At 44.2% G+C, this 16,369-nt stretch overlaps 1 protein-coding gene across 1 annotated transcript in view; it reads left to right on the top strand.

Annotated features, from left to right (window-relative positions):
- Nucleotides 1-1,468: 1,468 nt before the first annotated feature.
- The window catches only part of LOC119170844 (uncharacterized), a 70,577-nt gene continuing 55,676 nt past the window's right edge, over nucleotides 1,469-16,369 (top strand). Inside the window, exon 1 of the mRNA XM_037422115.2 lies at nucleotides 1,469-1,649. Coding sequence (XP_037278012.1) covers nucleotides 1,527-1,649 — 123 coding nt within the window. The 5' untranslated portion in view covers nucleotides 1,469-1,526. The remainder of the gene's footprint in view (nucleotides 1,650-16,369) is intronic.

Raw genomic sequence — 16,369 nt, 5'->3', positions numbered from 1 at the left:
ACACTTTCCGTTCTATTACACAACAATATATCTTATTTTTAAATTACATACCGCACACTACGCGGTTTTCTTGGTGCGAGTAGACGGCCTCATGCCAGCAACAGTGAAGTTCGCTCGCTGAAGCCGTCGCGTGAATGAGGTTTGCCTGCGCTAGCGACTGATCGCGCGAAGACGATCTACGTCGCATCGGTCGTCGCTATCGCGTGCATTTTCGCGCTTATGAGGTTTGGCCCTCATTTCTTACGCTCTCACCGTTTTATCACACCCATCGTAGTGATGCACTCACCATGGTGCCGTAACATGCCGCGTACGCAACCTAATGGACATACAGCATCAACGCATCTGCGTGTGTTCCGGTGGCTATCTGTTACACACCACTTGATCCAATAGGTCTACTCTCCTGTGGTTGTGGCATCTTCAAGTGAAATATCTTTTGAGCATTTAAAACGCGGCTAGTTGCAGGCCACTCTACAGCCGTGAGGTATTCTTTACGTTTTAGTACTAGCGCTTGTAACACTTGGCCATGATTTTGCACTGCACGAACATCAATGTGACGTCGTTTAGTCGTTGCGCAGTACCTTAAACATTTTAAAAGCACTTCGAATGGTAGATATACGATGAACTTAGCGTAAATTTGTAAAGGAATCATTAAATAGTATATTGCAGTGCTCAGGATGGAGGAGAAAAGGAAGGACAGGGAGTTTAGCCATTTCTCAAACCGATTGACTACCTTGGGCCGGGGAAAATGGTAAGAGAAAAAAGATGACAAAAAAGAGGCATTAAAAACAATACGATATAGAACACTGTTTACAGTCTGTCTGAGAGGCCACTTGCCCGCAGAAGCGCAACAACGCTCTCAATGCCTAGCGTGGCGAGAATGGTCTCTGCCAGCGTCGAGACCCTTTCTTCCGACAATTGACGATTGTCAGGCGTATCTAGAGCTTTCAACAGTTTTTTTTATCAGTGCACTAATGCGAGGCCACTCACAGAGAAGATGGGCAAGTGTCTCTGCGCAGTCACAGTTGTTGCATGTCGGGCTGCTGGTCATTCCGCTTTGAACCGAATAAACATTCGTAAAAGCCACCCCGAGCCACAGACGGCACAAGAGCGTCTTTTCGGTTTGCAGTGCTGACAGCCTTGCTAAGCCGCCGTTATCTCTCCACCCTAAATCACAACTAGGCTGAGGCGATCGTCCTTGGTTATAGAGATTGACTCGTATAAGAGATACGGTGTCTCGCACACTTGACCCTCTCCTATACGGATGCGATCCCGATGCTGCGCAGAAAGGAAAGAAATCGGGGTTTTCGGAATAGTTACATCCGCGGTAACTTCACTTGCCAAGTGGGCGTTTTGGCACCTTAGCCAGCTTATCATTGATTCTGCTGGTCAAACAGCCGGTGATGCTGATAGCGTTCGTGATAAATTGTTATCTCGGGCTCTCGTCCTATATATACCGCGTTTCAATTGTACCGAGGGCATTTTCCACGGTGCTGTCAGAAAGTGACTGTCAGAAGAGCGCACAGAATATGAAGGCCCCTATTAAGGACGGCATTGTCTTTTCCCCGTACCCAGAAGTTGAACTCGACAACGGTTCATTTTTCGAGGCTATCAAGAAAGCCTGCCTTAACGATGGCGGAAAACCTATTTTGGTAAGTGATCACCTGTGCTTCCTGAAAAAAAAAATTTGTTTTTCACATTTCACGTGCAGCTGGCGCCCGAATCACATGTTGATAATTTGCGCAGTTTTTCAAATAGTGATAAGACCGCAATATGAACTAATTAGTTTACAACTCACTTCAGACAATTATTCATTTAAAGAGCCGATAACAATCAACAGTAAGTGGTCACGTGCAAAACAGTCGCACTTCAATGAATATCTTATAATATTACTTACCTAGCTTCTTTCCATACCTCTCAATCAAGTACTGCATATCGCAGACAAACTTTCTCTTACATCTGTGCGCGTATACAAAGAAGTGCTTATCTAGTGGCGTAGCAACGGAACAGGGGGGGGGGGGGGGGAGTTCAATCTTTTTCTCAAAAAAACAAAAAGCTTCTGGCACCGCTCCTATGTATACGACTCGCGAATCCAAGGTACGAACATACACCGCACTGTTTTTGGTTTAAATAGCACAGGTATGACCTGTTTGCTTGAATATGCGCTGTTGAAAGACTTGGCTAGACATGTCTTAGTTTAGTGATATTCAATTACTTAACACAATAAGCCTAAACGTTCGATTCTCTCACATTTTCTAGCACTTTCTTTCGTCCTGTTTATCACCAACCTACATAACGCACTGAGTGTCACAACAAATAATTCTGTGTATTGAAACTAGTGCAGCCAATAATATACAGAATATTGTTAAGAATTAAGTGCACTACCATACTAAAAGACCTGTGACATCAACTTCACGCATGTCGCGTTTTTTTGCGTCAACGCGTAGTTATTGATCCCATAATAACGATTCAGTGCTACTAATGCAACAGAGGGACGAAAACCATCTAATATTCAGTAGGACCATTGTAGAACCCAATTCGAAACGGGTGCAAAGCCCGCCAATCTTCAGCGCTGCCAAGCGGTAACCTCCTGCGGTCCCGCTCATGAAGGATGAGATCACGTGGTCACATGAAATGGTGACGCGGCCTTCGTTGACATTTTCGTCTGCTCGGCGCACACGTTTATGGGCATGTCTTCGCCACCCCATTGTCGTCGCCGCCGTTATTAGTGTCCACAAGCGACGATGAAATCAACGAGGCATATGGAATCGCGCTGATTCGTGCCAGTGGCGAATCATTTTTAGTTCTATCCCGTTCGAGCAGTAATTCTGAAATCAACGGCAGTGGCAAGGCAGCTGGAGACACGCGCCTTGGTCATGCTGGCTGGTAAGACGCATACGAACGCTGCGTGCGTGTTACTTGGTTGTGATGACCATAGCTTCTAATTGCCACATTCGCAATCACGGCTCCACGACAGATCAACTGAAGCGGCACAACGAAAACGCTGGATTCTCACGAAGGAAGTGCAACAAAGCAAGCGAAGCCGCTGCTAGGCTGCGAAGCGTCGCCGCTAGACGGTACCTGTAGACACTGCGATGCAACAATAAACAGGGCAAGCAATTGTTTTGCGAATTCAAATTTCGTTCTCTCCTAGTTAATGCGGAAGAGGAAGGTAAAATTTAAGTATTTATGACTGCAAGGCTCTTCTAATAGTGCAACGAACTTCTATGCACTAAATAATTCGAGACTCCTCATTAACGCCTATCTAAGATTGTTCATGTTTATAATTTGCAACACAACAAGCCTGCAAGTTGCTACAGTTTCTCCGCTATCAGCTTCCTTCACATTAGTGTTATTTATGGTTTATATGCGCCCAGTGGTAGCCATGACAAAATACTTCCTCTTATTGCCGAATGTTTCCAAAGCGAACAATGAAATCTACAGTGCGCTTTAATCGGCCTTGTTTCTCGTAAGCTTCACCTATATCATTTCTGCAGCAATTTCTTGTTGCTACATTTTCCCTTTACTGAACTGCTCTTTACTGGGTGGTGGCTCGTCCGACGGCCAGTCATGGTAACCACATTTTGATGAGGCTAAGAGGAAAGGAGGGCTGCGCACGTACACGTAGCTACACGTAAAAGAAAGTAATAGTAATAACAATATTTTAGCGTAAACAAAAAAGAATACAAAACAGGTAAGGCTGCAGGGTGCTATAAAACAAAAAAAAAGCATCTCGCGGCATGATAAAAGCCAGCTCCCTCTTAAAACAAATTATACAAGGCAGCACATCAGTGACCAACAAACAAGCGCAAATTAAGAATTTGTAGACTCCTTTAGATGACAGAACTAAAATATGGACGCATCAATTGCACTTATTGAATATAAGTTCAGTAGTTATGGCAGGCTATTCCACTATTCAGTTCCTTTACCAGCGGAGGAGTGCCCCGCTGCGGTGGTCTAGGGGCTAAGGTACTCGGCTGCTGACCCGCAGGTCACGGGATTGAATCCGGGCTGCGGCGGCTGCATTTCCGATGGAGCCAGAAATGTCGTAGGTCCGTGTGCTCAGATTTGGGTGCACGTTAAAAAACTCCAGGTGTCGAAATTTCCAAAGCCCTCCACTACGGCGCCTCTCATAATCATATGGTGGTTTTGGGATGTTAAACCCCACATATCAATCAAATCAACTAGCGGAGGAGTTTAGAGCGTGCGGCAGCAAGTACATAAGCATCAACTACACCGCGCGTAGTTCTGGTATCGCTTTGGGCGTGTAGACGTCTGCAGTTATTAATAAGGCAGAAGCGCCAGATGGCTTATCAATCGCAAAAAATGAAAATTAGTGATGTGAACACAAATAATAAAAAAATCAATGTCATGCGAAAAGGACACTCTATGATGACATAGTGACATCACATAGCGTGACGCGACAACACGATATTGCTGTTTGGTCCGCGCCGATCACGGGGCACTGCGAAATTACTTGAAGTACAATCCAGGATGCCAATCGAAACATTCTCATGTATGGGAAGCTTATCAAACCCAGGTTTCATGGACGACAGCTATTAGCACATGCGTCTTCCGCCACATGTCACATGGCCTTCTCTCTCTCTTTTTTTTAAAATCAAGAGTTGTGTCATGGCCAGAAGAAAGATAAAGAAAAGTAAGAATACCTAACTTCACCGAGTCAACTTGTCCACCCGCTGTTCGTGTTAATGGATGTGAACATAAGACCGAAGACCCACAGTTAAAAATTGCCCAGGCATTTCAGGATGTGATGGCAAATAGTCGTTTGACGCTTGAAAAACACGGCGCCCAGCTTTACCGGGAATACTTGAAGGGCAACCAGACGTGTTGAATGGCTTCGTTATAATTTGTATCTTTGACGTGATCATAGGCCCGCAACGGTAGTCTAGTGGTTGTGGTGCTCAACAGCTGCCCCGAAAGTCGAGGGATCGAATACCGATAGTCGTGGCAGCATTTGAGATGGCTTTCAAAAAATTTTCGCTTCCATCAAAAATATTTCGCACTCGTGCACTTCAATGTAGATGAGATTAAAAAAAAACCAGTTAGTAAAAATTTCATGAGCCCCTCCACTACGACATTCCTCGTAATCTTATCGGCATTTTGGAAAGTCAAACCCCAACACTTATTAGCTCTTCATTGCAATCAAATGGATGTTGTAGTGGTTGTTTTGAAAAATATGGGACCTTATCAATTTTACCCCACCCGATCTGAGAATATGGTTGTCGAAGTGTGCATAAGCTGCACCTATAGCACCTTTTCGGAAATAATGTTTGCGGAATTTACGTGTCAAAACCACGATGTATATTTATGAAGTATGCAATCACGGAGTGTTATAGCACTGTCGGCCAGCTGGTGTTCATTCAAATGCACCTAGCGCTAGGTAAACTGGGCTCTGGCGTTTGGTGATCAGGTGCGTCCGTTCGTCTATGTGTCTGTCTGGCCATCTATGGATGGATGGATGGATGGATGTGGCTGTACCCTTTATATCGGGCGGTGGCTAACGCCACCTAGCCATAATACTTAGTGAACTAACCATTACATTTATCTTTTTTTTTCCCTTTAAATAATGAAGTTGAGGATTCGTACTTCGCAGTGAAGGGTTTAATTTTTACTCGTGCCTTGACTTTAGCCACCAATCAGATAACCTCCTTCTAGTTAAGTCTACCCGCTTAAAGTCTATTTTGCCCTCGCTGTCCCTAAATCCCAGTGCTTTGAAAAACTCTGCGCCATCATCCTGAACTATAGGGTGAAGCCCTCTACAGAACATTATCAAGTGTTCGGCAGTTTCTTCTTCCTCTCCACACGCACTGCATACTGTGTCGACCCCTTCGTATTTGACCCGATATGTCTTGGTTCGCAGTACTCCCGTCCTGGCCTCAAACAGTAGAGAACTACCCCGAGTATTATCATAGATCCTTTCCTTGGCAATTTCCTGCTTAAAAGTTCGATAGATCTCTAGTGCGGACTTCTTAATCATGCCCATTCTCCACATGTCAGTCTCCGTTTCCTTCACTTTTTTCTTAACCGATAGTTCTTTTTCTATCTCACTCCCACTAGCGCCATCTGCTGAGAGAGTCGTACAACAAGGTGGTTATGAACCAGTCACAAAAGACATGCATGGACAGACCCACGGCTTTGAAAGCTTCACCTCTAAAAACGCAGTCAAATTTGTTCGGTATGACTCCCGAAATATTGTGGTGGTATAGTGTTCCACAAGGCCACTTGCTTCTATTTTCTGTTCCATAATTGTTCCTTGTGAGAGGATTGTTGCCTGATGTTTAGAAGAACACTTTGGTAGCAGCAAAAGTACGCCAAGTGCTTCAATATTGGTATCTCTTAGTCCTAAGGCCCGGTATAGAGCTGCGGGCATTAAATTCAATGTTTAGAGTCGTTGCCGTGACTTCCTCGAGGTACTTTTACTGAAAGTAAAATAGTTGTTTACACATCAACAGCGTTTTCAATGCCCATAGACTGTCATGCCGTCAAGCGAAATTCAGGAGCGTCCTCTAGAGGATGGTCAGTCTGCTATATCGGGCATTGTAGCCCAGTTTTAACACGTTAGCAAAAAAAAAAAAAAACGAGCACTACAGTTTTGTATGTTTCCTGAATCAATGAACAAACCTCGCTGTCAGTGACACAATAAATATGATTTGTTTTTGTGAGACGCGTAGTTTTTGTGGAGACAAGCGATAATTTGCGCTGCGAATGACAGACCGCACATATTAGCTTCGCCAGGTTTCCAGAAGCCACGTAAATTAGTTGAATGTTTCGTATAATCTTTCCAGCTGAAGCTTGCATTGTTTAACTTGCACATAGTCACAGTACCATCTGGCCATCTATGGATGGATGTGAACATAAGACCGAAGACCCACAGTCACACAGAACTAAAATATGGACGCATCAATTGCACTTATTGAATATAAGTTCAGTAGTTATGGCAGGCTATTCCACTATTCAGTTCCTTTACCAGCGGAGGAGTGCCCCGCTGCGGTGGTTCAGTATTCTTCAGTGCTTTTGTACTGCATAAATTTCATAAAACTTGCCGTGGAAAGTCGCGCGTGCTGCTCACCATGTGCTTTTCTCTGAAAGAGCAATCTCAAGCCGGCCAGCGCTGCAACGCTTGTTTTTGAGCCTTTGTTGATATGTGATAGCCCACAGGAAGAGCTTTTTTGTTGTGTAAATAATTGACAGCACAACGGGTCAGATACGAACGGAGAAGGCGCACAGTGCTGTACTCAGAACTGAAACTTACTTGGAAAAGTAAAGAACATACATAAAAAGCAATCCCGCATCAAAACTGTGAACATATGTTACAACACATGATTTATGTCTTGACTAGCAGATAATTATATTCGTTGGTTATAGTATTTATATAAAATTGATAGATGGAAGACTTATTCACTTGTTGTTGGATCTAATGAAACAATCATTCGGCTATTTCACGCGTGCGCTGATGAAGATATCTGTATCTGCTAGTTGTTTTCTGCAAGTGGGGCCCACGCCCGCAGGATCTGCAATGAGCTAACACAAATGACGGGGCTGCAACACTTCATAGCGTCATCTCATGTTCGCGTAAGCGCAATTTGACGCAATTCCCCGTTTGGCCATGGTATTCGCAGCTGCAAGACAGGGGAATGGCATATTCCACGCCAGTAGCACAAGACGCATATCTGTGTGCATGATTGAAGACACATTTGTTCCCTTTACCTGGCTGCTGACACAACACTGTATCCTCGAAATCACGCACATTATCCCATTTATTACGCGCTGAAGACAACGCAGCGAATAACGAGCACTAACGTTTTTCAAACCATGCGCGGTTTGTGTATGTATGGTGCAAAGGCGTGCCTCTCCTTGTAACTTCCGGAGCATTATAATCACGGCGGTGAACCTTCTTGAGCTTTGATATTAGTTTTTCCGACACGGAGCACATCGCGTCTCTCAGCAAGCCATAAAGCGTCAACAACGCCTGTACAGTACATAGTGCAGAACTGCTTACTCTTACGCGAATTTTCTGTGGCGCCGTGTGTTTTCCTGCTCCCTGTCAAGAATAAAGCCAAGGCTGCCGATGCACGAGTACTCAACCTAAGCCAAACGCCACTTCTCCGGTATTATGGGCTTAAGCTCGCCCCCGTGTCCAAGTTTTTCTTTTAGCGTCTTATAACCACATTGAAAATGTGTTGATGGTGAGGGGTGTTTCCGGCGCTGCCAACGAGGATGACCGTTTCAGGGGCGTCTCGGACTGCATGGAAACGGTTTTGAGGACTGACTACGCTACGCACAACAAAGACAAGCGGAAAAAGATAGTAGACTTTCTTTGTGAAGCTAAGTTGCATGTGTTGGGAAGGCTTCTTTGTAACTATGAATGACCTTGTATAATTATAAGGTAGCCGCTACTTCGCGACAAAGCTTCACGCGTGTTGATGAAAAAGTGGGTGAATAAGGGAACAGGTCCGTGCCTTGTTGATAACGCTTAATTTCGAACGCTTAGAGGCAAGTGCGAAGAAGGCGACCAACGCCAGGCCTGCGTGGAAGCCGCAGCACAGTCACAGCCAAACCTAGAAGAGCGGTCTATCAGAGCCTTTTCTGAACACTTATTGGGTAACTTCTGCAAGCACATTTGCTTGATACCCACTACGACATTAACAATCAAAATTTTTGGGTGGTAGGCCGGCATTTGCTATGCTATTTTTTGTTATTCTTTCGAGAAGTGTGGTATCTGCTAAACACTTGCACAGACACGTCTGTGCAATTGTTCATGCAGTGGCTGACGATGATGAGGAATTATGCCTGAAATGGGTATGCGCCACACTTAATAGCTGTACAAAAACAAGCTTTTGTATGGGTTCGAGCATTGGACGACCCACTCGTTATACGCTATTCACATTATGCGACGACTGGTTGTACTTTCGCTGTTTTAAAACTCTTCATAAGTCGGAATAATGCGATTGCTCTCGCGACATCAAGTCTGCCAACAAGTCCCAAGCATCGGCGTGGCTCAGTGGTAGAATACTGGGCTGGCACCCAGCGAACCCAGTGCACTTTCGCTGTAAAAAGCAAGATCTGTCTGTTCTCTTCTCGGCGAAGACGCGCAAGGTTGGAATGCTAGAGCAATAGTGTAAGAAAAAAATGACCACGGCAATAAATGGTTCGCGGTATATTGAAAGAAATTTTGAGTGTTTGAAGGTTTGTATTCTGCTAACAATTTCCAACTCAAAATCTGTCATCACATTACTAAAAGAACAGCTTTCCTTGTACCGCTACGTATTTATCATAGACGTGGACTACTTGTATCATTTTTTGCCCCAATGTGAATTGTTGAAGCGTATCAAGCAGTGCATAAAAGAGGATAACGATAATTTGTTGTATCAGAGCCAGTGTGGCATCTCTGTTGCGCTGCGTCTAGAGCTCGTGTACCTGAATTCAACTGTTGTGTTTTGGGAGGAAAATCTCTTTGTCCCATGATTTAGTCTTGTCATTAGCGATATTTGTTTTGGGTTTAGATAAATACAGCTGGAAAAGCATTGGAATGGGTTAGTGTCACACGGTGTTCAATATGTCAGGTTTCTACTGCCCACTAACATTTGCTCCGGACTGGTTGGTAATTTTATGAAGGTTTTTAAAGAATATGGGATGAGTCTGCAGTTCACTTTGAAGCTGCTAAAAAACTATGGGCTGCAGTTCTTGCACTTGAGAGTGCCTTTCGTCAAAGATCACGTTTGTTGTCAATACCAACTTAGATTCAAAAAGGTTGATGGTAAGTTTTAAATCTGGTCACTCAAAAACAGTAAAGAGGCATTGTGTCCACTGTGCTGGGTGCCACTCTTCGGCTGTCATGCGAGCACTTAATGGCGCATACGTTTGATACGCAGGTTGCTCGTCTTGCGAATGTTGGATTTGGAAGTGTCGTGATTTGCTTCTTCTCGGAAAAACTTATATGAAAGCTCAAGGGGATTCACTGCCGTGATTAGAGTGCCCCGGACATTGGCAAAAAAAAAATCAGGCATGCAGTTATATCATACATACAAAGAACCGCGCATTGTTTTAAAAACGCTGGTGCTTGTTGTTGAAAACAAAGTGGGGCCAGCCTCCCTCTGCGCTGGTGCAGGCGCGGCAGACGTAGAGAAACAGAACAAAGTAAGGAATGCGCAGCTAGCTCTGATCGAGTGATCATCGTGTTCCTGACCTACGGTTATCGTTAATGTTACCCATTTCACACGCGGCAACTTAAGTGCACTTCGTGCGAGTGCACTTAGCTGCTAGTGTCATTTGCGCGCTGTCACACGAGAAAGTGTATTGTCATTCGCTGCAAAGTACACTTGCCGGAAAGTGCGATCCCCAAACTCTTTTCGCTGCGATAGTGTGTAGCCTCGGTACCAGTGGCTCTCGCAGAAGTATATGCTGTTGCCTAAAGCGGCGCTCATATTATTTAACTATTTCGTTATAAGAAATTCTGCTATCTATTGAAACAAGTCGTAAATAAATAAAAAAATCTAGCTACTCTAACTTTCGGCCAGTTTGCGGCCACGTCCGCTAGGCAGACGCGGCAGCACATGCTGTGCAATGGCTGCGTCTGCCGCCTTGTTTACTTCCAGTATGGTCCCTAGTACTTCCAGGCACACTTGCACATGTGTAGGCGAGTCGTTATCTAGTCAGTTACAATGGCGTGTATCACTGGTGCTACTTTCACGAAGACAACGTGGTCCGACGATGAGACGCGGGTGCAAAAGTAACAAATATAAATTGCGCTACAAACCCAACAATTGCCACTGTCATTTCCAAAGTACACTTCGCTTTTTCGTGTAGCAGTGAACCGCCAAAATGACACTTTGAGAGCTTAAGTGCCCTCGTTCAAAGTGCGCTTAAATTGCCATGCGTGACTGCGGTATAGCACTCGTGATGGCGTAAAAAATGTTGTTTTCAGCGCGTAATAAAGCGGGTAATGTGTGTGTTTTCGTGGTTAGTATTGTCAGCAGCCACAAAAAGAGAACAAAAGTCTTTCTAATCGTGCCAACAGATGTGCGGTTGCGAATACGTAGGTCGAACGGAACATTGTGTAAATGTGCGCTTACGCGAGCATGCACTGAGCTACCGGTTGCTGCAGTCACGTCTCATTTGGCAGCTCCTTACAGACCATGCGGCTGTGTGTCCCACTTCCAGAAAACAACGGTCCGACACAGACATGCTGATCAGCACAGGTGTGAAATAGCTGAATCATTTTTCATTAAATGCAATAACAAGTACAAAAGTAATACATCTATAACTCTTCTAGATAAAGAATATATCTACCTGTTCGACAAGACACGAATAATGTTGCGTTCTAACATGTGTGCACATGCGCGCATTTTTGATGGGTCATTGTTTCCTACATATTTTATTTCTTTTTTTAATGCGAACCATTGCTTAACAACCTTTTGCGACTTTGAGCGTATCTACCCCCTTAACTGGGCGCGAACCAAAATAAGCATGGGCGGGTCGGATGGTTTGTTAAATATGACGCGCTGGTTAGGAAATGAATGTCAATATCCCGTCGCGTACGTCGTGAAACGCTTCCCGCCAGGCAGTGGCACATCCCCACAGGCGAGTATGTGCCGCTGGTTTGTGGGTATGTGCCAAACACTTAGTGTCTATCCGGGAACGACAAAAACACACATCGGTATTTTAACGTGCGGGCGTTAGCGAATACCCCACATCGGTAGCGTCGACCTAACGAATGCAAAGAATAAATGTCAGGGTCCCAGCTGAAATCGAATCCAAACGTTCTGCGTGGGACTGACGCGTTTTACCACATAGCTAAGCCACATCTCGGAAATAATTTTGAAATAGACGCTAGTCTTCGTGAAATGTCAATAGTGGTTGCAGTGCTACCTACCCAGTTTTATAAACATTATATATGTACTCCTTTGATACAGCCGTCGCGTCAAGCTATCGTCAATTGCGGTTAGTTGCCATGCGCAGAAGTTGATTTATATAGCAGTGTCCAGGGCCAGCATCCTCGCGAGCATAAGTGGTTCATATCAGCTTCTTGTGTTGCTAATACGCATGTTGCAGTTGGCATCGTTGCGCAAGGGCAAACAACTGGTTATGTAAATATCTGCAACTATTCAACGCATACCTGTGCGTGCAACATTTGCACATATATTTATCGTCACTTACTGACGCGTCGCTCAATAAAAAATGCAACATGGTCACCTTTCCTCCGCACGCTTCGCATAAGGTTGATTCCCAGGTACGCGAGACCTGCTGATTTTTCTTATTTATGAAATACTGTCAACTCTCTTGCGAGAGTCCTTACAGTTGGGTAACATAATCAAGTAAAAAAACATCATTAGCAAACACACAACTGCAGGTTAGATCAAGCGGCGGTATGAGTCCTGTACGCTTGCATTAGCCCTGTTGTAAATTCTTCTGCAATTCTGTTTACCTGGTCGTGGTAAAGTATACCTTTTTTGCCAATAATAAGTTTGCCCTTCTCTATCTGAAGTAATAGCTTCAGACAATTTTTGTGCCTGCGAGTTTCTAACCATTGCAAGCCAGAAGAATGGAGCATTTCTGTAAGTGACTGTGTCCTTGAATACCGGTATCATATAAATCGTACCACATACCTCTGAATTTTCTTTGTTTGTTTGTTTCTTTAAATAATATTAAAGAGGGCTTCATACCACCGACAAGTACTCAAAAACTGGCCCCAAAAAGATTTTGTAAGCAGCAAGTTTTACATCGGCTGTTGCGCCTTCCAGTTTTTTTCATCGAAACATAGCCTCCCATATGCCTTTGAACAAACATATGAATGTGCATGTTCCAGGAAAAATTTAACGTTATCGTTAATTGTAGATATTTAAATTGAGTAGTCTTTAATAAAAATTTGTCTCCGATAGCACATGAAAATAAAAGATGGCACTTCGTTGTAATGTGTGTATGAAGATTTCAAATACTTTTTTTCATATTTCATTTTTTGAACCATTTTCTCAACGCCTGCAATTATCTGCTATTTTTACTTCAGCTTTTTGTTTCGTACAGCAGATTAAAATAAATCATCTGCGACTACATTAAGTTGCGCACCTGGCTCCCTGATTGCAAAAATATCATTGATATACACAAAAAATAACAGTGGTTCCAGGACAGGTCCCTCCAGGACTCTTGAAAGCATGGACAGTGAGTTGGAGACACTACTATCCAATCTTACCTGCTGGTTGCGATTAGTAAGGTATGCCTTAATCCACTTACAATGGCACAAACTTCGACTGCTTCCAGCTTGTAAATTACCTTATTGTGTGGCGCCTTATCGAAGGCTTTGGCAAAATCTATGGCTATAGCCATAGATTTTGCCAAAGAAGGTCGGTGTAATAAATTACACCAACCTGCTCTCTCCATACCAAAATTTCCGTACCGAAATCTTGAATCGTCTGTATCAGTTGTGTGATAGTGGAGGGGCCCGTTTTGAATCCATACTGGTGGGTTCGAAAATTTCGGTTGCGAGTTCCGCGCTGTGTTCCTCACCCTCCATATCAAATCCGTTGCGGCTGTAAATATTCTACGATGAACATCTACCAACTTGTCAAACTCGTGATTCGACTTTTTTGTTGTTGTTGACTGGTTTGAGGGCAAAACGTTTCCCGCACACAGACGTAGTGATGCCAAGGGGCCCAAGTCGTTTGTCGGAAGAAATTCTTCAGATTGCTTTCAGCAGCAATGCTAAAAGAAACTACTTTGTCGGCGAGAATAGGAGGATGTGAGCGCATCGACAGATATAGCATGAAGGATCAGCTGCAAGCTTAACAAGAAGAAATTGCACTTCACTGCCATCGTGCAATAATGTTTTTCACGCTCATAAGTCACTTTGATTGTATACAATGTGTAATACCATTCAGTGAGACCAGAATAAAAGCATACTTTTTCTTGTGCATTGAATTTAGCGTAACTATTGAGGTAACTTGAACCGCCACATGATGTCATGGCGCTGAAGCTCAAACAGCGAAACGAAATGGTGAGAGTGATGAAACGTGCTGTGACGGCCACAATCCACGGTTCTGTGCGTACTATAGTGAAGTTCACTGGTGCGTTACGAACGGCGTTGTTGATCCATCGTATTTTTTACGTTGCGAAGAAAACATGCGTGTCTATTATTTTCGCTCTTCCTGTTTCGTTTGTGCATCAAACCTCCAATATCCTTGTGAAGTCAACATCCTTGCGCTGTCATGGTTATTGACCGTTCGAAGGGGCGCGGAGGACCGGACTGGCGGCTACGAGCGCTTTCCTTTTTTCTGGCTCGTGACAAAGGCGTGGCTGATGATTGGATGAGAGGCGTTTTCAAAAAAAAAATTAGCATGGTCAAACCGTGGTTTTTTGTTCTTTTATTTGGATGTCAGCCAGCGAGAGGTCAATGGAAACCACTGTGCTGTCTTTGGCTGTTCCAACAACTACAGATAAAAAGAGAACTGCCATCTGAATAAGCATGCGACTCGCTTCACCATATGCGGAATTTTTTAGGGTTGCATAATCTTCAGCGCACATCGTTTCCGGAATGCCCAGTGTTTTATTCCATCAAATGATAATCAGATATGGTTATATTATCAACCAACCATAGCGGTAAAGTACGGCCCCACCTGTTTAAGTGCAACACAGTTAAGCACCATGCGATTAAGCACCAGTGTTGTTTACACTTCGTTCTGCTATGTTTGCATACCATGTGTTTGGGCAAAACAATTAACCTCGTAGCTTTATTTAACACGGCGATTACTGCAGTTTATGTAGCTCTATTGACACAGATGCGAAATCTCTCACTTTGCAGCGTGGTAACTGGCGTGACACATTTAATGTATACTCTGCACCACCCTTGAGAATTCTGAACATTCACTGCACTCTACGTAAAAAAGACGCGGCGAGGTCCCTGTCTTGAGTGCACAACTTCCGTCATCTGGTAGAATGAATCGAGTACAATGTGCCATGGGAAGGAAACTGAATAGTGAAAAAAAAGTTGCCGTATTGTATGCAGATTAACTACCTCCGGAAGACAATTTTTTTACGGGATCAAGACTGTTTCCGACAAGTCGTGCAATGTTATAAAACGTAGTGAATTCTCTTCTAAGAGCAAAACAAAAATCGCCTTCCTAAGAGTTGACTGTTGGGTGAGTTGGTGCTTTGACATAGAAACCATTGTGAGGGCGCGACTAAGCACAACACACACGAAGAAACAGAGGAGCACAGGCGCAAACTACGAACTGACGCCATTGAAGGAATATCGACACCTTTATGCATCAGGGCCCTGCGCAGGGGCATCGCCACAACAGCCAAGAACATTCAAACCAGGCGAGAAAGAAATTATAATTCAGAATTGCGCTCTACAACCACCGTTGCGCTGCAGTGTACAATGCTGAATTCCAATTTCTTTCTCTCCTGGTCTAAGCTTTCTTGGCTGTTAGCCCCTGCGCAGGGTGTACATGCATAAAAATATCGATCTCCCTTCAATAAAGCCAGTTGGTAGTTAGCGCCTGTCCTCGTCTGTTTCTCCTTATGTGTTGTGTTTAGTGGCGCCCTCACAATTATTTTTACAGGAAAAAAAAAACAAGTTGTTGTGGTGATCCAGTGATCGTGGCTTAGCTTTGCGAACTACAGCCAGAAATTCGCTAAAACAGTACATCTGGTAAACGAAGTTACCAAAGAACTAAACACCTCTCATGCCGATCATAGGCTCAAGCTTCCACGTCTCTTTTCTCTCATCTTTCATCTCCCTTACCCCCTTCCCCAGTACAGGGTAGCCAGCCGGTCTGAGAACTGGCTAACCTCCCTGTCCTTCCTCTTTCAATTCTCCTCCTCTTCCTGGGCACGCTTCGTGCCTCACCAGCATATATTGCGACTGCATTCACTGTATTGCCGCCGAAACCTAATCAAACGCCATCACTCTAAAAAAAAAAGCGCGCCGGCATGTAAACAACAGCAGCACTTTTTACGTACCAGTCCCTCCAGATCAACTGTTCTGGTTTTGTCCACACCAGTGGGTCATGAGAGCTTGTAACCTAACAGTCGAGCAACAATAGTCAAGTTTGTGAGCAACAAACGGGGGACGTAACCACCGCGCAAGTATTAAAGGCATCTTCACATATTTGCCTACCATCCCAACGTGAAAGATTTAGTCCCGTGAAGCGGCGATGGCGTTACTCGCTAGCAGTCTAATACTACGACAAATCTGTCAGGCTGGCTCGGCACATACTACCATGGAGTACCGTTCAGCACATACGTCAATTTTAATTCAAGCAGTTTTCTGTAACACGCACAGGATTTCGCAAACCTTCGCTCATACACGGCAACAGACCAGAAATATTACCTTTCATACTGTGGCAATCAATTGGGT

The sequence above is a fragment of the Rhipicephalus microplus genome, chromosome 2 (assembly GCF_043290135.1).
Source record: "Rhipicephalus microplus isolate Deutch F79 chromosome 2, USDA_Rmic, whole genome shotgun sequence".
Taxonomy (NCBI): Eukaryota; Metazoa; Arthropoda; class Arachnida; order Ixodida; family Ixodidae; genus Rhipicephalus; species Rhipicephalus microplus.
This window is presented reverse-complemented; position numbering and strand designations above follow the sequence as displayed.